The sequence below is a fragment of the Triticum urartu genome, chromosome 6A, assembly GCF_056163025.1.
Source record: "Triticum urartu cultivar PI428250 chromosome 6A, HENAU_Tu73, whole genome shotgun sequence".
NCBI lineage: Eukaryota > Viridiplantae > Streptophyta > Magnoliopsida > Poales > Poaceae > Triticum > Triticum urartu.
The window spans coordinates 35,449,701-35,472,720 of NC_141878.1; the positions used below are offsets into that span (position 1 = coordinate 35,449,701).

At 46.1% G+C, this 23,020-nt stretch overlaps 1 protein-coding gene and 1 pseudogene across 1 annotated transcript; both read left to right on the plus strand.

Annotated features, from left to right (window-relative positions):
* Positions 1-6,319: 6,319 nt before the first annotated feature.
* On the plus strand, positions 6,320-8,717 carry LOC147963589 (diacylglycerol kinase 1-like). The gene is made up of 7 exons (XM_087529630.1): positions 6,320-6,457; positions 6,755-6,883; positions 7,237-7,322; positions 7,553-7,676; positions 7,828-7,875; positions 8,423-8,506; positions 8,646-8,717. The coding sequence occupies exons 1-7, from the start codon at positions 6,320-6,322 to the stop codon at positions 8,715-8,717; spliced, it is 681 nt and encodes a 226-aa protein (XP_087385756.1).
* A 10-nt stretch (positions 8,718-8,727) lies between these two features.
* Positions 8,728-9,659, plus strand: LOC147963590 (pentatricopeptide repeat-containing protein At2g01860-like; annotated as a pseudogene).
* Positions 9,660-23,020: the final 13,361 nt, after the last annotated feature.

Sequence of the window (23,020 nt, forward strand, 5' to 3'; positions counted from 1 at the left end):
TGTTACAACGATCACCGTGGCGATCTTATACCCGGGCCAACGCTGGGCCACGACCGGCACGTCTACCCACTACTCCGCCTGGTCCGGCCTGCTCCGCGTGCCCACGACGCGCTCCCGCTCGCGCTCGCCACGCTGAGCCCACAATAGCATGGCCTACGCACACACACGGGCACCCCCGTGCACCACACGCACGCGCACAAACACAAACACCTACGTCGCAGACCCGACGCGCCCAACGCGCACCCACACACGCGCCCGACGCGTCTAACCCGTGGCCGCGGCTTATTTGGCTAACACTCACCCCCTGATCCGCCCTAATTGTACGGGCAAATAATATGTATGCATGGTCTATAATGAAATTTACAACAGAGATTCACTCGCTCATGATTCTACCTAACACGGTCTACTATGCGGGGAGGCGTTTTGGCTCAAAAAACAGTAGAATTTTAAAACAAATCTGAAATTTTTCATAGATGTTTGTGTTAGTGTCGCAAGCATGCTTGATTATTTTCATGCAAAACGGAGCAGCAGCGTTTCATATGTGAAAAGAACAAATTTGGGTGTGGCATTGTGGGGTAACAATTGATGATTTTGGATGATGTATTATGATGCTGACAACGAGGTTACTGGAGCTCATTAAAATAGCAGTATGAAATAAGCCTGCATATATTTGTTGGTTTTCAATTTAAGCCTTTCAACTCAACTGAAATTATTAGTTGTACATTATTTACTGACATTTACCCCCTGTTTTCGCAGGCTATATAGAATGATTGCATGTTTTAATCAAGAAGTCCTCAATAGATGGACTGACTCAAAATGGAGAAGCATACTGGTAGCTTTTCTGTTGATTGTATTAAGCATTTAAGTTCGTAGCAATTCATAACGTCAATATCTTTGGGATGCTTTGTAATATTTTATAAAACTGTGTTTTTGGCCTGATCTGGCGTGCTGTCCATAGACGTCCTTACCCATTTCCTTCTCACATATGGTATGGTTTTTCGGATAGCCTAAACATATGGAGACAATTTGGGGGTGTTGATTCTCTCTCTCTCTCTCTCTCTCTCTAATAGAATAATGAACAACCGATAAGACTAATATTATAGACCTTCTCCTCAGTCCTACCGTGCATTATTTGACTTTTGTGCTAATACAAGGAAAAATATGTTGTGAACTTGTGAGTTGTGACCTACTCCATCCGTTCCTAAATATAAGTCTTTTTGGAGATTCCAATGTGGACTACATACGAAGCAAAATGAGTGAATCTATATTCTTAAATATGTATATATATACATTCATATGTAGTTCGTATTGAAATCTCTAAAAATACTTAAATTTAGGAATGCTGAGTGTATTTTCTGGGCAAGTTTTAGCCTTTTTATTTGCAATTGATGCTGCATGTCATTCACCCTTTCACCCTTATATTTGATGTTAATGTCTGAGTGTATGTCTAATTAGGGTTTCACTTCAGTTGATTGGTGTTTGAATATGAGTTGCTCGCTTCCCTTTTAGGCATATCTCCTATTACAACACACCCATTTCCTTTTGAGTTTTATGTGAAAATCCTTTTGAGCCGATACACCAAATATGAAGTTACATAACTCAAATAAAATTCATTTTTTTTCAAAAATACAAATAAATGCCAACGAATTTTTAAACAATAAATGTTATCAAAGATTGGTATGTCTATCTGTCACAAGAGAGGTAAGAGTAGCATGTTCTAGAAGATGTGTTTTTCTGTAGTACTTTCTAAATGGTAAATTGTATGGTTTCAAGCGCCCAAATCCATATTATGTAATAGTTTGTCAGCCAATTGCATATTGCAATGAAGTTTCTGGTTTGAACATCTTGAAACATTTGTTTGAAGGAAAAAATCCTTCATGTGTTGATTTTAATTAATGGATAATAACAATGCACATGCTTTCATGATGCAATCGATTTTAAGAACTAAAAAAAGGCATTCAAGTGTTATTATCATTTGTAATGCATTGCAGAATAAAGAGTTCAATGTTTGTGTACCACCTTCTTTATTTTGTGCATCAGGTGTATAGGGTCGAATTACAAGTTTTTTTTATCAAAGTACATTGCAAGCGAATTAGATTCCACTTACTTTTTTATTTGTTATTGCCTATCTTTCTATGTATGTAAAATTTTACATGCAACCAATAAAAATTTTCAAATGCCCGTGGCAACACACAGGCAGTCTACTAATATATATATGTGCATCAGCACTCCATCAATACAACGTTCATTGTATTGCATTCCACAGAGCCGCCGCTCCAAGTTACCACTTACCACCACAGCCCTGTCGTCGCAGTCTCGCAGACGCGCACCAAGCCACCTCGCCCCCGCGGCCTGTTGTGCTAAGTCGCCGTCGCCTCACCTCATCTCCGGCGCGAGCCGCCTCCGCCTCTCTGACCCGCCCGCACCTCGCGCCCACCACACAGCAGCCGCCTCTGTGCGCCGGTTTGCCTGTCGCGTTGACTCCCGCTGCGATCGGTCGCTAGTGGTGCAGGCCCAACTGGTTGGAAAGAAAGAAAAACAAAAAAATAGTGGCCGGGTTAAATCTGTGGCAGCATCTGGCAGGGTCCTTGAGGGGGTCAATACAAAAATCCTTTATATACATACAAGAATTAAAAGGAATTCAGCAATAGTACCTAAAGCTGATTTACGGGAGCTATATACGGATCATCTGTCATCTAAACAAATCAGGTGAATTCCATTCAGTTGATCTTATTGATTATTTTTTATTCTTTCGACGACAATTATTTTCGCTTGCGATATTTATATGCAGGACAATTATTCACGGCAAAAGTGGCCTATACCGCAAGTACGGAGCACGCGCTAGCAACATTCTGCATTGACGTTCGTCCGTGCCACACTACCCGATGAATGGACGTGCGCAAGCTGCCGCCCCTGCGGCCCGGTCTACATCGATTCACCGGGACCGTGCCTGCTCGCTGCTCAACGGGCGTGTGCAAGTCGTTGCCCCTGCGGCTCGGTCTACATCAGCTCGCTGGACCGCGCCCGCGGCCGGCTCGCCCGACCGTGCAAACTTACAAACCCGTTGCTGACTCATCTGTCCGCGCCCGCGGCTAACTCACCTGTGTCCGCGTCGCCTCCACCTCTGCGGTCTGGTCTACATCAACACACCGAAACCGCACCCGTCTGCACAAGTTGCTTAATGAGCACACACAAGTCGCCGCTCCTGCAGCTCGGTCTATTCCAACAACTCTGGAGTAAATCATAATATCAGCCGCCGACTGCACCGGATAGCTCAATGGACAGGCGCACAAGCCGCCACTGCAATTTGGTTAAACTTTAACAACCGAACCATCAGTCGGATTATTGAAACAACTCTTACGGGATCATCCATAACCCGCCACGGTCGACCTTAACTTTCCGTTGATTCACATTGCGTTATCAACGCCAAGGATATATAATGAGTGTCGTGAAGATCATCAACTCGCCACCTCGCCTCCAACTTCAACACATTCCAGCATTATGTTGTCAACTATACGTCGGCTTATGCCACGGCCAAAGTTTGAAGAATTTCAAGCTGATTCCTCAAGTCATCTTAAGACTCGGAGGCTACACAGTCATGACTCGGCAAATTTTGTCGGTTTCGGCAAATTCAAGAACCTCGGGTAATAGGAGGGAAAATAACCCGGTCTTGGAGGCTACTGCCACATTGGTGAAAATTTAAAAGGCCGTCAGAAAATTTCCAGCTCAAAGAGTGTCGGGCAATTAGAAAGTTCCAACTCAAAAAGAAGGATTCCAGGTTCTCAGAAAAAATTCCGGTTCAGAATCCGACTTAAGAGAAATCTGTCTTTCATAAAGTTTTGTGCTCTCAATATCTGGTTCAGGAAGAATCCATCTCTGGCAAGTTCGAGTTCTTAGAAAAAATAAAGGTTGCCAAAGAGGACTCACTGCCAAGATGCGCAGTTCAAACATGGATGTCCTGCCTTATTGGCTTATTATATTATGATCAACACAATAAAGTCGGCATCCCCGAAATTCGGGGCCTCTGTCATATCAGCTCATATCTTCTGTGTCGGAGATTTAACTAATTGGTGATAAGGTCACTTGGGGCTTCCGACTCACTGAGTTTAGCTTTAATATGCTCCAACATGAAACTTTGGCCTATGAAGATCCTCGTCTCTGAAAGATTTGAACTTCAAATTGGGCTCTTCATCATCTGAATCAGGAGCCCACAAATCATCAGTCTCAAACAAGTCTTCATCAGAGTTGTATGTTGGTTACCCTTTGTCTTGATTGCTAGGCTCAACTTTCTCTTTCCCTTTGTGCTTTGATTTCTCATTTGATTTCTTCTCATCTTTATGCTCAGGTTCCTCCTCATCTACATTATCTGCATACAGATCATCATCACCATCTCCTATCTCATTATCATTGTCCACAAGCACACTAGGGTCATAATATTCATCATATGTATCACTTGGTACATCCTCTGCTTCCATTGCATAGTTGAACTGATTCTGCCAGGCACTCCTCCTCATTCTTGTGTTTCCACCAGCATCATCCTCTTGCACACCATCTGCCTGTTCTTCATCCCTTTGATTACCCACATCTGTTTGTGTTGATGCCCTCTTAACAAACTTAGACTGGTTCACATCATCATCTACATCAACATCGGGATAAACAACTTGTATAGGAATATGTGTCACAATATCTTCATGTCCTTTTCCATGCTCAGCTTCTGCCTGAATTTCTCCATGCTCTGCTCCTGCCTCTGCATTGCTATATGCACTCTCCTTGGTGGGCTAAAAATTGGAGGCAGATTAGCTCTTGGATGGTTCACAACATCATCCTCGGACAGGTTAGCGTGGAAGATCATCATGATCCAAATAAATGCTGAAAAAGTGGTTACCAATATCAACAAACATTATCATTCTGTCAGCGTGTTCATCATCACTGATTGCCCTGAGACCATTTGTGCTAAGTGTAAGGATGGGGACACAGTAGACAACCTTAAGCGTCACTGCCATCTCATAACCTATTTTCTCAACAAGATTTTCAGTCATAATAAGTGACCAGGTTGCCTTTTCTTGATGATCATACCAAATGACATGGCCATTTACATAAGAACGGTTCCTTCCATGCCCAAGAAAAAATCCACCATAGTTGATCTCCATGGAGAAATTGGTGCTTCGACGACCTGATACACTATCATAAGTACAACATGCATCACAATCAATGAGAGCTTGAATTTGTTTAGCCCCTCTAAAACCCTAAGCCCCAATTTCTTTAACCCCCAAATCATGTGCCAAAACCCTAGAGCAATCGGTCCAACCTAGCAACTAGAACACATCTAGTATGGCAATGCAGCCATAAAAGGAGGGTTTTTGACGACGCAAAAAAGCTCGGATTCCAGGGCAGATACTTACAGGGGGTGGCGCCCCTTCTGTGCGACGAACAGGGGCCATCGTCGAGGCCTTCCAGGAGAAGAACACGCGAGGCGACACCGCCTATGCAACCGCAGAGGAGCTCAGCGCCTCAATTTGCCCCTACCGTCGACGATCGCAGGGGACGACGTCGCCTATGCAAGCGCTCCCCTGTTTCCAAACGAAGATGAAGAGGCGACATGAGTGGAGGAGAGGTGAATGGGTGGATTCGGTGGTGGCCAGGGGGCTTTATGCAAAATATGCACAGCGGCGACTCCGCGGTTCGCCAACTGGCATGGATGAGCGATCAACAGGTGGTCAAGCACGTTGTATTGCTACAGTGACCGTATTTTCACATCAAATCATATTCAGTGACCATATTTTTACGTCTCGGGGGTACATTTTTACAGACCCTTAATTTGTCTTTTTTGTTGAAAGCTTCTCAGATATCCAAATTTTTTGAAAACTGGAACGGACCTCACACATCAAATTATCTACCGCACAAAAAAATTCAATTTTTCTAGGTTTTTTTTTATTTCTTTGGTCAAGGCGGGTGCAGAGATGGATTTTATTTACCTCTTTTCTCCGCCGAGACGCATCATTCATCGGTTACCGCTTCAGCTCTGAGACGACTCGAAGCAAACCCCGCGGCGCCCACACCCCACCACCACCACCACACGCGCGCGCACCCACACCGGCGGTCAGTGGCAAGCTGCGGCACGGACGCGGGGCAGAGGCGGCACCGAGCACGCACAGGAAGGTGCAGTGCGGCCGAACGCGCTCGCCAGGTCGAACTAACAAGGCCGGCGTAGCCTGCTGGAGGGACGAGGGAAACCGCCCTGCGCTGAAGGTGTTCGTGGAATTGTCTCGGCGGCGCGACATGGGCGATTCGTTCGTGCTGCTACATGCTCGTGGCACGGATGGACGTTGGAGCACGCCCAGTGTGGCGCGTATGGGAGAGACGGGAATATACTCGCCCTGGCGAGCCGGCTGCCGCTGCCCACGCTTTCCGGCGGCGTTTCCTTGGCGTCGGCATCAGTGAGGACCGTTGGAACCAGGTTTGCTTCGTAGCAGCAGCTATGTTCGTCATTCTCGGTCTAGAGCTCCGGTCTTGAGGAATCGGTGAACCGTAAGAAGCAGTGGGACGAAGAGAATGCCACTGCGGTCAAGGAAGTGGAGGCTTCGGGATGAATCAAGTATGAGACTAAGGCCATCTCAGCGCTGTTTACCTGGCCGATGCATTTGAAGCCGTTGAAGTCGCCGAGCCACTCAAGGCAGTGGCCTCTCTCGCTGTGGCTGCCCTGCAAGACGAGGCTGTCCTGTTTCCTTGTCTGAACTAAGGAGCTTTCAAACAGGTTGCTGGTGGTGATGGCACGGTAAGTTGGCTGCTTGGAGTAGTTAGTGATCTGAAGCTTACGCACTCACCCCCTGTTGCTACTGTGCCTCTGGGAACCAGAAACAACCTTCCTTTTTCATTCGGATGGGTAATGCTAGTGCCTAATTTTTGTTATGACTTATATGAGCACATATTGTCTTAATGTTTGATGAATTTGTCTCTGGATGTACTTCATGCTTGCTGTTACTGGAACCTTTATGTCTTCCTGATAAACAAAAGAACATACCAGTACCACAAGTTAATTATCTTGTTTGTCTGTTCCATGAGGAATGCAACTTTTCATTTTAATGTACACGTTTATTGTTTATTTTTTCAGTTTCCTTTGACATGTTTCTTTTTTACTTGGTCTGTGTACGGTGCAAGGCCTGGATTTTCTATACCTTGTTTCCTTTGTTCAGCAAGGAACTACGTTTTTAATATTCATTTTAACTTGAACTGCAGGGAAAGAAGAACCCAGCTACTGACCAAGAGGCAGTGAAATCATTCCTTGGGCTAGTAAAAGGAGCAAGAGAAATGCGCATTGATAGGTATTGTCTCACCTATAACGTGCTTCTGAAAAGAAAAAAAGTTTTATTAATTCCCACTATTCTGATTAACGTGCACATTTTGGCACCAATGGTTATTTCACATACCTCATTCCAATGAACTATTTCTCTATTCCAGTTGTTGGCCCAGTCAGCTTAATTCATTAGTAAAACATGTTCTCCATTCTGCTTATGACAGAAAGATTCAGTCTAGTTGCACTTCACTGTTTCAGTTTGCATATCATCATGAGGATGCAAGTTCCACAGGAAGGTCCATGTAATCCTATTGCTCCGTTAGAGCTGCCTCATTCACTTCATGCATTCCACCGTGTAACTGGCTCCGATGAGCTCAATGTGGTAGGACATATTTCTGCTGCTACCATTTATTATTAATCCTTTGATTACTAATGTAGTTAATAGTAACAATGGACTAACACTTGTAAATGCCATTTATACACTGAAAAGTAGAAATGTCATGAGTTTATTAACCAATTATGTCTTTGTTGAGGAGGGTTACCACACATTCCGTGGAGGATTTTGGAATTACTTTAGTATGGGTAAGAGTTGCACTGCTTACTGCTTAGCTTATACTCCCTCCATTCCTTTATATAAGGTGTATTTATTTTTTGATAAAATTCCAGATTGTAAGGTGCATTTCTTCTAATTCCTCCTAATTCCCTTGTTAGCCCTCCAGAAAAATGGAAAGTATATTTCTCCTGATTGTCTGTATCTCTCCTTATAGAGAAAGAAGGAAAGTATATCTCTGTCGATTGCATGCATCTCTTACTTTGATGGACTAATTGATTTACTTACCACGAATCAACAAATTTGCGAAGGGTAATTTAGTCCTAACATGTCTATAATTCAGTGCCTTGGTCACCGTGCCGAAAATAATACACCTTATATAACGGAACGGAGGGAGTATTTCAGAGAAAGGATGTGTACCATTTCAGATGATAAACATTTTTCACAACTATATTTGTCACTACCATAGTACATGTCTCAGTGTCCAATTATGGGATGCATTTGTATTAAATATGTAATCGTGTCCTGATTTTGAATCATGCGAAATTATGAACGTGGCCATGATTTTATACACTGCCGGAATGGATGCTCAAGTGTCGTATGGGTTCCACTCTGAAAGGAAGAAAAATCCAGAGAAGTTCAAAAACCAGCTAACGAATAAGGTATTTTTTGGTGTGTTTGTGTGGGAAACAATTTTCTTTTATCCTTTCCTTTGGTTGGTAACTCAGAAATCAGAATTGCTAGCCCGCCTGCGTGATGTATGGTTGTATGATGAATCTTGCAATGCATTTGTGTATGCAGGGTACATATGCTAAGCTTGGACTTAAACAAGGATGGTTTGCTCCTTCCCTAACCCATTCCTCTTCAAGGTAATTTATCGCTAATGCAGCCATTGTGCTTCTGATCTTGCTTATGTTATCTTTGTTTATAAATTATTAGCATTTTGATGTGTTCATCGCTCCAGCGCCAAAGCAGCATGTCCAGTTTGCTTCGCAATCTTCGTTCAGCGACCAGACGCCATGTTGGGCCCAAGGACAGAAGGTTGTGCCACAGTTCCTTGATGACCGGATCCTCGCTTTGACCATCGAGGTTTTGGGGCACTTCGACGTGCTGGGCATGGAGCATTGTGGTTGAGGGATGTGTTCCAGCTCCGTCCTCGAAGCCATGCCAAATGGGTTTGTCAGAGCGGGCAAAGTAGACCTGACAGGCAAGCTCATGGAACTTGCCAGAGTGAACAAGAGGAGACTGCACCCAAGCATTTATGCAAAGTTCACTCTGGAAGGTGCCCGGTCACCAGAACACTACGGGCTCGCTGCTGCACTGCTCGACGAGCTCGGTGAGAGGTTGGACTTCGGCGTACGACCATAGGACTGCACGGCTCTCATGAAGATGTGCATAAAGAGCCTTTTTGCCTGGTTCAGAGGGTCCTGCGGGAACCTACCAGGTTATCCACAGCCGCTCCCACGACGAGAGGCGTTGGCTCTGGTGTGGCAAATGGAGCAGGCAAACTGCCTTCTTGACTTGCCAGCCTACCGGGTGTTGGTGAAGCTGTGTGAAGAATAGCATGATCCTGAAAGTGCTTCTCAGTACCTGTCTAGCTGAATGAGTATGGGTTCGTTGTGAGATTGTATACTGTAATTTGATTGACGGCTATGTTGTGCCAGTAGGTGATCAGGGAGGAGGCTTGTTTCAAGCTTGTCTGAGACGGTGTTATGTTTATGTTGTTGTTTGTGATTAAAGAGTGTATTTGAGATACTTTGTACCAAAATCTATTTGTCCTGAATTTGACATTGTGGTGGATAGTTTAAATTGCTAGCAAATTCATACTGAAGAGTGTATTCATTTCTTTCTGTGATCATCAACATTGGGTTTGGAGATCCTTCACTTGGTGTTGGTGGTAGACGCCTAGCACTGACCAGGACAAGTAGCTCCGAGAAAATTTTACAAGGTTAACAGCTAACAAAATTTCACAAAAATAAAATAACAATCTATTAGACTGGACTTTCAAACAAAATTGGGGTTTACTCTTCCAATTTCAAGTAGATTTTGATTTATTGAAACCAAAATAGATTCATCTTCTGAGTCAGTCAAAGAAACCAAAGAAAGAAAGAAACATCTGGATATCATTCCCATGAACCGAGTTGATCGTTCCCATTCATCATTCATCATCATCAACAGACTACACAACGACCTGATAAGTGATAAGGACGGAGCGATCCAAATTCGATGGCAAATCAGACTTGCCGGACTCGGAACTAGTACTACTACCACGAGACTACCAATTTACTGTTGTTTCTATGTCTGTCTTTCTACTGTTGCTGTTCCTGTTACTTTCTGTACTCCACGGCCTTTCGTGCCCTTCACGCCTCACCGGAGACCCCCTTGCCGGAGCCGCCGCCACCGCCCTTGCCGTAGCCCCTCCTCTTCCTGAGGAAGTAGCCCCGCTTCTTCTTGACGGGAGTGCCGCCGGAGCCACCCTTGCCGGAGACGCTGTGGTCGCCGGAGCCGAAGACGCCCTTGCCCTTGCTCTCGGTGCCGCCGAAGACGATGCACTCGTCCTTGATGTCGGTACCGGAGCCGATGGAGACGCCCTTGGACTTGGAGCCGGAGCCGACGGAGACGCCCTTGGACTTGGAGCCGGAGCCGACGGAGACGCCCTTCCCCTTGTTGCCGTCGCCGGATGCGGAGCCGCCGCCCTTCCCCTTGTTGCCGTCGCCGGATGCGGAGCCGCCGCCCTTCCCCTTGTTGCCGTCGCCGGATGCGGAGCCGCCGCCCTTCCCCTTGTTGCCGTCGCCGGATGCGGAGCCGCCGCCCTTCCCCTTGTTGCCGTCGCCGGATCCGGAGCCGCCGCCCTTCCCCTTGTTGCCGTCGCCGGATCCGGAGCCGCCGCCGGTGTCCTGGTCCGGGTCTAGGTTGACGGGCCCGTAGTTGTCAAGCGGCACTGAGACACTCATGGCCTGCAGCTCGGTGACCTGGCGGCGGATGTCGGGGAGGCGTGCACGCAGCGACTCCGCCGTCTTGATTGCGTACTTGACGTCGTCGGCGTGGTGGATGAGAACGTTGCCGACGGCGCGAAACTTCGTGACGCCCTCGCCCTGGAGGTGATCGGCGCCGTTGCGGAACGCCCAGCCGTATTTCCACAACTCCTATGCCGCGCCGGTGTCCATGGGATCCTCTTCCAGCAGGACGAGGAGGCCGCCGAGGACGACTTGCACCCTGCTCGCCAGGTCGCGAAGACGGCGGAGATTGTTCACCTTGGGGTTCGTCCACGACACGTCTTCAGATCTCTCCGCCCTGGAGAGGACCTCGACCACCGCCGCCGCCTCATGAACAGGCACCAGGGTCATATCCACAGTGCAGTGGTTCTTGCGCCGGGCGAGCAGACTGACCAGATCGTACAGACAGTCGGCGTAGTAGGTGACCTTGGACTGGCTCCCCCACTGCCCCGCCTTCTCCAACCCCGCCGCCGCCGCCGCCGCCACCGCCGCCCTCGCCGCCGCCGCCGACGACGACGACATCGCTTTCCCTTTCTCCGGTGGGTCTCTCTCTCTCTTTCTTTTTTCTCCTTTATTTTTTTTCTCTTGTCGACCGGTGGAATTTCTGATTGGGCGAAGTGGACGGCGCCCCCAGCCCCTATTTATTCGCTCTTCCGCGCGCCGGCACACCTCCTGGGTCCCGCGATCCGCGTGCTCCGCCTACCTCACCGTCGATCCGCGTATCCAACGGTGATCCTGTGCGCGATCCGGCTCCCGCTTTCCTATTGGCTGCTCGATGCTTCCTACACGTCATCGATCCGGCTCGCCCAATCCTATTGGCTGCTGGCTTTCCTCCCCTTCGTCTCGTGCTTTCTCCCATTTTTCTCACCTATATACTTACCCGTATATAAAAACAAGATAAGAAATTCCTAATTTGTGTTTTCTCCGCCTTACTAATAAATTCAAAACTCAAGTATAATTTGCTTCGAAAAATCCAAAAAAAATCCTAGGCCTCCTTTGGAACAAAGGAAAGCCGTAGCAATTTCAAACACACACAAAAAATAAAATCCTCACTCATCTTTTTGACCTATCCTTGGATTCGATTGGACACCCCGACACAGACCCCCCTCCCCAACTCGATTGCGGCCTCTAGTGCTGTCACGCTAGGCCCTGTCCTTATTGGGCCTACGTTGTGCCTTTTTGCAATTGCGTATATAAGATTACAAATGATGTGGCCCCGTGCCCTGCCCATGCCTTATATACTGCATGACACGACTAAAGGCTACGAGCAGCCAGCTAATTAATGTCACAATAATGACCAACGGTTTCGATCAATGTACTAATTACTACATTGGGGGACGCCTGAATTAAAAGCTTAGTGGAGCTCATGGTAACGCCCGCATTTAAGATATGCATGTTGACCTGTCGTTGGATCCGACTAGCGCCTCCACCCCCGACACACACACACATCGACTGTCTTTGCGACCTCTAGTGCTGTCGCGCTGGGCCCTGTCCTTATCGGGTCTACGTTGTGCCTTTTTGCACTTGCGTATATAGGATTACAAATGATGTGGCCCCGTGCCCTGGCCATGCCTTATATACTGCATGACATGACTAAAGGCTACGAGCAGCCAGCTAATTAATGTCACAAGTAATGACCGACTCTTTCTATTGCTATACTAATTACATTAGGCTAACGCTTGAATTAAAAGCTTAGTGGAGATCATGGTAACGCCCACATTTAAGATGCGCATGTTGACCTGCCGTTGGATCCGACTAGCGCCTCCACCCCCGACACACACACACACATCGACTGTCTTTGCGCCCTCTAGTGCTGCCGCGCTGGGCCCTGTACTTATCGGGCCTACGTTTGTTTGTGCCTTTTTACACTTGCGTATATAGGATTATAAATGATGTGGCCCTGCGTCCGGGAGCTCCTAACCGGCGCTCTCAGCGCCGGTTTTGACTACTGGCGCTCGAAGGTGGTGCTACTTGGGCCGGCCCAGCAAATCTTCGTTTGCTAGCTCGTGAGCAGCGCGGAAAAATAACACAAAATGTAGCGCTGTGGAGGATCGAACTCGCACCACTATTAAATCGTAGGACCCACCACAACAACTGTGTGGTAGCGATCAATTCAGGGAGCGAACTTTTTTAAGAATACGTGGCAGTGCAATTAATTGCATATTTCTATTATTTACTGTAGCACTTTGATTCGCGAATTATTTCAAAACTATTATAGAAATGTGTTTTCTAATGTAAAAGGAAAAAATTGAAACTTCACATATTTAAAAAAAATCGATATTAAAATAAAAGGCAAGAATACGAAAAAGTTCATCTGTTCACAAAAGTTCAAAAAGAAAAAGAGTTCATCGATTTTGAAAAGAGTTCATCGAATTAAAAAATTCATAGGTTTTGAAAAGAGTTCATCGATTTTGAAAAAAAGTTCAACGACTTGGAAATAAGTTCATCGATTTGGAAAAAGAGTTCAACGATTTTGAAAAAGAGTTCATCGGTTTTGAAAAAAAGTTCATCGATTTGGAAAAAGAGTTCATCAATTTTGAAAAGAGTTCATCGATTTGGAAAAAGAGTTCATCAATTTTGAAAAAGAGTTTATCAATTTGGAAAAAGAGTTCATCAATTTGGAAAAAGAGTTCATCAATTTGAAAAAAATCATTGATTTGAAAAAAGAGTTCATCGATTTTGAAAAAAAGATCATCCATTTTGAAAAACAATGCACGAATTTGAAAACGTTCATCAGATTTTGAAAAAAAATCACGCATTTAACAAAGAAAAGAAAAAGAAAAAGAACAAAAGAACAAAACCGTTCCAACAAAGGAGAAAAAGGAACATGATAAAGGAAAAAAGAATGAAGAATGAAGAAAATAGTTAATAATGAACAAAATAGCGAAGAAGACCCAAATGAACATATCTGCTGTGGTTGGGCGGTGGTTACTGCAGCATGCATTGAAAGAAGAAGTAGAGGGATCGAATCCCTCCCACGCGTTTCTATTTTTTTTGCGGGATAAAAGCAGAAAAAAGAACGTAGATGGGCCAAGCCCACGTCGCTGAGGGGGTATGCGCCCGTTAGTGTAAACAGCTAAAACGGGCGCAGGGGGCGCTGCTTAGGATTTGCCCCTGCGTCCTAGACATGCCTTATATAGTGTGTGGCATGACTAAAGGCTACATCAGCCAGCTAACTACTGGTACAAGTAATGACCGACTCTTTCTATTGCTATACTAATTACATTAGGCTAACGCTTGAATTAACAACTTAGTGGAGATCATGGTAACGCCCACATTTAAGATGCGCATGTTGACCTGCCGTTGGATCCGACTAGCGCCTCCACCCCCGACTTAGAACCCCCTCCCCCCCCCTCCCCCCCACACACACACATCGACTGGCTTACGACCCCTGGTGTCGTCGTGCTAGGCCTTGCCCTTATCAGGCCTACGTTTTAGTTCTGCCTTTTTGCACTTGCGTATATAGGATTACAATTGATGTGGCCCCGTGTCCTAGCCATGCCTTATATAGTGTGTGACATGACTAAAGCTAAACAACTAGCTAGTTAATGTTATAAGTAATGACCGACTGTTTCTATTGCTATAATAATTACATTGGGGTAACGCTTGAATTAAAAGCTTAGGCCTCTTTTGGTTCATAGGATAGGATTATCATAGGAATAGGAATCTTATAGGAAATGAGATGACATATATCTCAAATCCTATGAGTAGGAATAGGAAACAAGATGTCATTTGGTTGACACCAAAGGAATTTTTCCATTGAGTCTAGGCTCTTTTTTATTTTCCTATGAAATGTGGAGGATAGGAACCAATCCTATGTAGGAATAGGAATCCATTCCTATGAACCAAAGGGCTCTAAAGGAAAAAATCCTATAAGAATCCTATCCTCTAGAATTCCTATGAAATTCCTCTAAACCAAAGAAGGCCTTAGTGGAGCTTATGGTAACGCCAGCATATAAGATATGCATGTTGACCTGTCGTTGGATCCGACTAGCGCCTCCCCCCTCCCCCGACACACACACATCGACTGTCTTTCTGACCTCTAGTGCTGCCACGCTGGGCCCTGTACTTATCGGGCCTACGTTTGGTTGTGCCTTTTTGCACTTGCGTATATAGGATAAAAATGATGTGGCCCTGCGTCCTAGACATGGCTTATATAGTGTGTGACATGACTAAAGGCTACAAATAGCCAGCTAATTGATGTAACAACTAAAGACCGACTTTTCTATTGTTGTACCAATTACATTGGGTTAACGCTTGAATTAAAAGCTTAGTGGAGCTCATGGTAACGCCCGCATTTAAGATATGCATGTTGACCTGTCGTTGGATTCGACTAGCCTCCACCCCCGACTTAGAACCCCCTCCCCCCCCCCCCCCACACACATCGACTGGCTTACGCCCCCTTGTGTTGTCATGCTAGGCCCTACCCTTATCGGGCCTACGTTTTAGTTGAGCCTTTTTGCACTTGCGTATATAGGATTACAAATGATGTGGCCCCGTGTCCTAGCCATGCCTTATATAGTGTGTGACATGACTAAAGCTACAACAACTAGCTAATTAATGTCACAACTAATGATCGACTGTTTCTATTGCTATACTAATTACATTGGGGTAACACTTGAATTAAAAGCTTAGTGGAGCTCATGGTAACGCCCGCATTTAAGATATGCATGTTGACCTGTTGTTGGATCCGACTAGCACCTCCACCCCCGACACACACACACATCGACTGTCTTTGTGACCTCTAGTGCTGCCGCGCTGGGCGTTGTACTTGTCGGGCCTACGTTTGTTTGTGCTTTTTTGCACTTGCGTATATAGGATTACAAATGATGTGGCCCTGCGTCCTAGACATGCCTTATATAGTGTGTGACATGACTAAAGGCTACATCAGCCAGCTAATTACTGCTACAAGTAATGACCGACTCTTTCTATTGCTATACTAATTAAATTAGGCTAACGCTTGAATTAACAGCTTAGTGGAGATCATGGTAACGCCCACATTTAAGATGCGCATGTTGACCTGCCGTTGGATCCGACTAGCGCCTCCACCCCCGACTTAGAACCCCCTCCCCCCCACACACACATCGACTGGCTTATGACCCCTGGTGTCGTCGTGCTAGGCCTTGCCCTTATCGGGCCTACGTTTTAGTTGTGCCTTTTTGCACTTGCGTATATAGGATTACAAATGATGTGGCCCCGTGTCCTAGCCATGCCTTATATAGTGTGTGACATGACTAAAGCTACAACAACTAGCTAGTTAATGTTATAAGTAATGACCGACTGTTTCTATTGCTATACTAATTACATTGGGGTAACGCTTGAATTAAAAGCTTAGTGGAGCTTATGGTAACGCCAGCATTTAAGATATGCATGTTGACCTGTCGTTGGATCCGACTAGCGCCTCCCCCCTCCCCTGACACAGACACATCGACTGTCTTTGTGACCTCTAGTGTTGCCTTGCTGGGCCCTGTACTTATCGGGCCTACGTTTGGTTGTGCCTTTTTGCACTTGCGTATATAGGATAAAAAATGATGTGGCCCTGCGTCCTAGACATGGCTTATTGAAAGGATCGAGATGGACCTAGAGGGGGGTGAATAGGTACAACTACAAATTTTAATTGTTACTTAGCAATTTTAGGCAATAATGCGGAATGTGAAAGTGAGCCTAACAATTGCAAGTGAAGTACTAAGTACTAAGCAGGTAACACGAGTAGGAACTAGGCAAATACAAAGTGATGAAGTAAGTGCTTAAGAGACAAGTAACCACAATTAGAGAGTTAGGGTTAGGGATAACCGCAACTCCGGGAGACGAGGATGTATGCTGATGTTCACTTCCTTGGAGGGAAGCTACGTCACTGTTAGAGAGGTGGATGTTGCCACGAAGGCACACCAACGCCACGAAGGCTCACCCTATTCTCCCTTTGAGACAACAGCATGAAGGCGTTTCTCAACCACTAGTGGTAGACCTTGGGGTGGTCTCCAAACCCTCACAAACTTATCCGGGGGTAATCACAAAGATCGATTCCTCTCTGAAAGACTCCTACCGCCTAGGAGTCTCCAACCTCCAAGAGTAACAAGATCGATGGGGAAAAGCTCAAGACTTGCTCAAATCACAAATTCCTTTGGTGCAAAGATGGAGAAGGAGTGGGTTTATCACTTGAGTGGACAACTTCTCTCAAGTGCTCTCAAATCCCTTGGGGATCTAAGATTTGGTGTGGAGGTGTATGTGAGAGAGTGAGATGTGTTCTAGGGTTTGTTCAAAAGTGAATGGTTAACCCTCTCCTGTGGAGAAGAGGGGCTATATATAGTGTGAGCTTGAATATGGCCGTTGCAGTGTAAGTGAGTGAGCAGGCCGGACATCCGGGCTAAGGAGCTGGACATCCGGCATGATACGCTGCGAGAACAGAACAAAAACAGAATAAGAGAACAGAGGGGCCGGACATCCGGGGCACAAGCCTAGACATCCGGCATAACAGGAAGGCCCGGACATCTGGCAGGTGCCCGGACATCCGGCGCGCCGCCCAGCATAAAGACATCTTCTGAACAGCAATGCCCGGATATCCGGCAAGGAGCCCGGACATCCGGCGTGTTTTATCGAAACACAGCAGCTCCTGGATGGCACAGCCCGGATATCCGGTCGAGAGGCCCGGACATCCGGGGAGTACGGGGAGCCCGGACATCCGGCGTAGAGGGCCGGACATCCGGCCGCGGCGCTGCACAAAAATGCATTCTGGAATGGCTAGGCCCGGATATCCGGCGGGAGGCCCGGACATCCGGCGTGATGTCCGGACATCCGGCCTTAAGCCCGGACATCCGGCAGCCCAGAAACAGAGCCATGAAGATTTTGTCATGAGTAAATATGGCATGGGTATTTGGTGGCAAGAGCAAGCTTTTAACTATCCCAATCGATCCCCTCTTAATAGTGCGCGATCCTATACTCAAGAAAACAAAATATGTAATCAACTTTTATGCTTCATCCTTGAGTAAAACCACTCTGTATGCTCTTGATCCACACACTTCGATGACCCGGGGGCTAACACCTGAGATTTACTTGACAAACATTGTTAGGCCCCCAACATGTACATTGTCATCAACATCAAAACATAATATAAGGGCATGATTGCTCTTTCAATCTCCCCCTTTTTGTTTGTTGATGACAATCACACATGTAGTATCATAGATGCAATAAATAGTCTTAGCATTTGACAATCATGAGAGCAAAAAGGTACAAAACACGTAAATGTTTCTATTTGCTTTTAGCTCCCCCTTATTGTGAGCATGAGATGGATATGTTAGGGTACTCAATATAATACTTCGTATGATAGCATATGTAGCACATATGAAACCATAATAACTCATATACTAGAACTAAAAACATTTCATAGCCACAAGATAATTCATAACCACAAGATAATAACATATAGTTTCACATGATCAAGATCCAGTGGTAGCACAGTAACACAAATAGCCAACTCATAACATAGTTTCCCATGATAAGGGGAGCACATTAACACGGATAGCATGACCATACTAAGATACTACTTCTCCCCCTTTGACATCAACAAGGAAAAAGAGGGGAAGAACCAAACGGGCTGGGTCACTCCTGGCGGATGTCATCATCATCAGCGAAGAACTCGGGGTAGTCAGCGCGAGACGGGAATCCGAAGGTGGAAGTGGATGGAGCCACGGAAAGAGGATCATCCTCACTCACGGGGCTGCCACGGTCACGGAGGCGCTGCTTGAGCTGATTCTTGGAGATGATGAGGCGCTTCTGAACATCATGATTTTGCTAACAGTTGAAGGTGATTGCCTTCATGATAGCAGACTGAGCCTTGCCGAAGAACGAGGCAAGGCGTCCACGAGGGGCAGACGATGAAGATGGAATAGAAGAACCAGTGGGCTGAGTAGGAGCAGCTGTCTTCCCACTAGCAGACCTCCTAGGCTAAGTAGGAGCAGTAGCTACCACGCGCATATGAGGAGGGGGCTTCCAAATGGAGTGCACAACTGTCTTAACCACTTCGAAGGGAGCAGTGTGATCAATTATAGCCTGAATAAATGGAGCATGAGGGAACTGGCGTGTCTGAATGAAACTGCAGAGACGGATCTCATGCCAAATGAAATTGGCTGTGTCCAGAGGCTCAGTAGGTTTGCCATGCATACGAACCATTAAGTCAATGCAATAGTTGCGTGCCCTCGAGCGATCTCCCTTCTTAGGGTAGAGAGTGCGAAGCACACACTGATAGAGGATGTAGAAGGGAGCACGGAAAATGGAAACCTCATTGACTGGATATTCTTTTTCTTTGTCAGTGAGCTGAGATGTAGGTTTTACAAGTGCCATGCAAGCATCAATCCCTTTGGGCTTGTACTCTGGATCCATACTGTGGATGCAGTGACCAACACTGGAGAGACCCAAAATCTGAACAAACCTGTCATAGGTGATGCTCAGTGTAGTGTCATCGGTCATCCAAGTGAGACTGTTATCCGGACCAAAGAAACAGGTAGCATAGAACTGTAGAATGGCAGCTTCACTCCAATCACACTTGAAAGTCATTGCGGAAGCAAGAGTCATATATATCCTCAATGATCTGGACCGGATTGTTAGGAAACATGGCAGGATTATCACGCAGAAAGTTGAGATCCACATATGAGTGAGAAGCAAGGCCACGCCCATGGACGAAACTGGAATAGAGGTCCTGCTGCATACGAGTCCAGAACCGAGGATCTTCGGCATCAGCCACCATCTCATATTGATTGACATCCCGACGAAAACGAAGGTATTGTCCCGCACCCACAGTTGTGAAGTCGTGAATGGGGCGACCTCTACTGTCAGGAAGCTCCATGGAGATGTGACGACCATGCACAATGGGCGTCGCAGAGCCACGAACTTGAGGCACCGGTGCCCTCCGAGTACCGGGCTTGGACTGTCCAACAGACTGTCTTGGTGCACTGTCATCCTCTTCTTCGCCAACATAGTCTGCATCATCTGGATCCGAGGCCGACGGACTTGTGGATGGTGCCCGCTTCTTCTTCTTGGTGGTGGTCTTCTTCTTCTTAGGCCGAGCATGCTCATCGGAGTCGGTTGAGCCTTGCCGACGATCAACTGGAGTGGACAACGAATAGATTCCGATGAGACGAAGCCAACAAGTACATAGGAAGATTTCTAGGTTTAGGCAAGAGACGCCAAAACACTAGCAAGATAGAGATGACAAGATTTGTATGAGAGAATGAAACCCTAAGAACTGTCGGTCATCATTCAAGAAGACTAGAGTAGAGATAGCATCCATACCCCTGGAAGAAGGCTCGGGGCGATTCGGGCCGCAGTTCTTGGTTTGTGCCATGAGAAACTCCAGCGGTGAATCTCACAACACACCGGCCCCTCCCGAGAGATTCACACCACAACCCAAGAAATGGATTGGATAGAATCATAGATCGGGAGGAGAAGTGTCCGTGAGCAGGAGATCGGGGCCGGAGGTCGGTGGAGATGGCCGGGGCAGCACCGGAGTGATGGCCCGGCGACGGCGGCTGTGAGGGGAGATGAGGAGAGGGACGAAGGAAGTGAGGAACTGCCCCCAAATCCCACACCCCTCCGCAGGTATATGCGACTGCGGGCGACGGGCCGGACATCCGGGGCTAGGCCCGGATATCCGGCGAGTGGAAAAACAGAGCAGAAGAAACAGCACCAATGGGCCGGACATCCGGGAGTAACCCCGGATATCCGGCGTGAGGAAGTCAGCAGCATGGGTACAGGGCCCGGATGTCCGGCCGAGGCCCGGATGTCCGGCCACTATAAATGGTTGGTGATCGTTTTGAGTGGCAAGGGTTTTCCCAGGGCCCGGATGTCCGGCTGAAACCCGGATGTCCGGCCACTGAATAGAGACTAGGGGCAAGGGAAGGATGTGAAAGAGGGAGGGGCCAACAAGTATAAGTTTATATAGACTCCGCCAAGGAGTTTACATGAGACTAATAAGAGAGAGAACCTGAGACATCTAAGGCCATACTAAGATGCATTAACAAACCACACCTTATTTAAGAAAGAAAGGTCCATACAAGCATTGTACAAGCGGTGACCGAGGTCACCATGTTTGAGCATATGGAACATAGTACCGCAAAGATGTAAACTTTGAGCACATGGTCACGACTCCATCATGTTAAAGTACCCTAGGTTGAAAACTAGGATAACTTTGAGAGTGTTTGTTCTATTTATGCATTATGTAAGGTGAGAGTACTCATGAATTGAGTGTCTCCCCCTAAATATATGCCTACATCAAGACAAGACATTAAGTTTAAGTATGAATGGGTACTAGATTTCACATAATGTTGTCAAGCTCCAAGATACCAAGTTCACGCCTAAGTTGACAAAACCTTGCTTCATCCAATGGCTTGGTGAAAATATCTGCAAGTTGCATATCTGTACCAACATGAGCAATGTCAATATCACCCTTCTCCACATGATCTCTCAAGAAGTGGTACCTAATGTCAATGTGCTTGGTGCGGGTATGATCTTTGGGGTTCTCAACAATATTAATGGCACTTTCACTATCACATAGAAGGGGCACATGTCTATAGGTGATACCATAATCCTTCAAAGTTTGCCTCATCCATAATAACCGAGTTGCATAACTGGCGGTTGCAATATATTCAGCTTCGGCTGTGGAGAGAGCAACACAATTTTGCTTCTTCGAGGACCAACTTACCAAGGAGCGTCCAAGAAATTGACAAGCACCGGAGGTGGACTTACGATCCACTTTGTCTCCAGCCCAATCTGCATCCGTGTACCCAATGAGATCAAACTTAGCATCCTTGGGGTACCATAGACCCAACTTTGGGGTGTGAACAAGGTATCTAAGAATATGCTTAACTGCCTTATGATGACTTTCCCTAGGGGAAGCTTGAAATCTAGCACACATGCATACACTAAACATGATGTCTGGTCTAGATGCACAAAGATAAAGCAATGAACCAATCATAGAGCGGTATTTAGATGGGTCAAAGGGGATACCGTTTGAGTCTTCAGTGAGTACAATTTTGGTTGGCATGGGTGTCTTACATGGGCTAGCATCAGTCATGCCAAATTTTGCTAGGATATCCTTGAGGTATTTGGCTTGAGACAAGAAAATTCCTTCTTGAAATTGTTGAATTTGAAAGCCGAGGAAGAACTTCAAATCCGCATTGAGTGACATTTCAAAATTCTTGGTCATTGATGCCGCAAACTTCTTGCATAAATGAATGTTAGGAGAACCAAAAATGATATCATCTACATAGATTTGGCATAAGATCAAATCACCTTTGTCCCTCTTAGTGAAAAGAGTGGGATCGATCACCCCTCTCACAAAACCATCATCGAGTAGAAACTTCTTAAGATGATCATACCAAGCACGAGGTGCTTGTTTGAGGCCATACAAAGCCTTATGAAGTTTATACACATAGTCTTTGTGATCGGGGTCAACGAACCCAGGTGGTTGTGATACATATACTTCTTCTTGTAGAGGACCATTAAGGAAAGCACTCTTCACATCCATTTGATGTAATTTAAAGCCATTGAAAGTAGCATAAGCAAGTAAGATGCGAATGGATTCAAGACGGGCAACGGGGGCAAAGGTCTCACCAAAGTCCAAACCTTCAACTTGTGAGTACCCTTGTTCCACTAACCTTGCCTTGTTGCGGATGATTACGCCATTCTCATCTTGCTTGTTCTTGAAAATCCACTTTGTTCCAATGACGTTGTGTTCCGTAGTTGGCCTCTTGACTAATGACCACACTTGATTGCGCTCAAAACTATTCAACTCTTCTTGCATAGCAATGAGCCAATCATTGTCTATCAACGCATCTTGTACCTTGAGAGGCTCAACACTAGACACAAAAGAGAAGTGAGCACAAAAGTTTGTCAATTGTTTATGAGTGACTCTACCTTCCGATATGCCGGTGAGGATTTTATCAACATCAACACGACCGACCACTCGAGGCATGATGGAGGTTAAGGTTTCGCGAGGTTCAACTTCATGTCCATCATCCACGTCCTCAACATATGGATCATTAATGTGTGGTGGAAAATCTTCTTCTTCTTCTTGCATTTGTTGAGGTTCATTGTCAATGATTGCACTTTCTTGTTCTTGCCCTTGAGGATGATCTTGTTCTTGATGATTATCATGAAGAGGAACTTGATCATCATCTTGTACTTGGA

Bases quoted from the DNA above. Each gene is read 5' to 3' on its own strand.
- LOC147963589 (XM_087529630.1), top strand. From the start codon at position 6,320: ATGGACGTTGGAGCACGCCCAGTGTGGCGCGTATGGGAGAGACGGGAA. The intron at 7,323-7,552 runs GTATTGTCTCAC...TCACTGTTTCAG, and splicing joins AGAGAAATGCGCATTGATAG to TTTGCATATCATCATGAGGA. The intron at 7,876-8,422 runs GGTAAGAGTTGC...TTATACACTGCC, and splicing joins TTTGGAATTACTTTAGTATG to GGAATGGATGCTCAAGTGTC.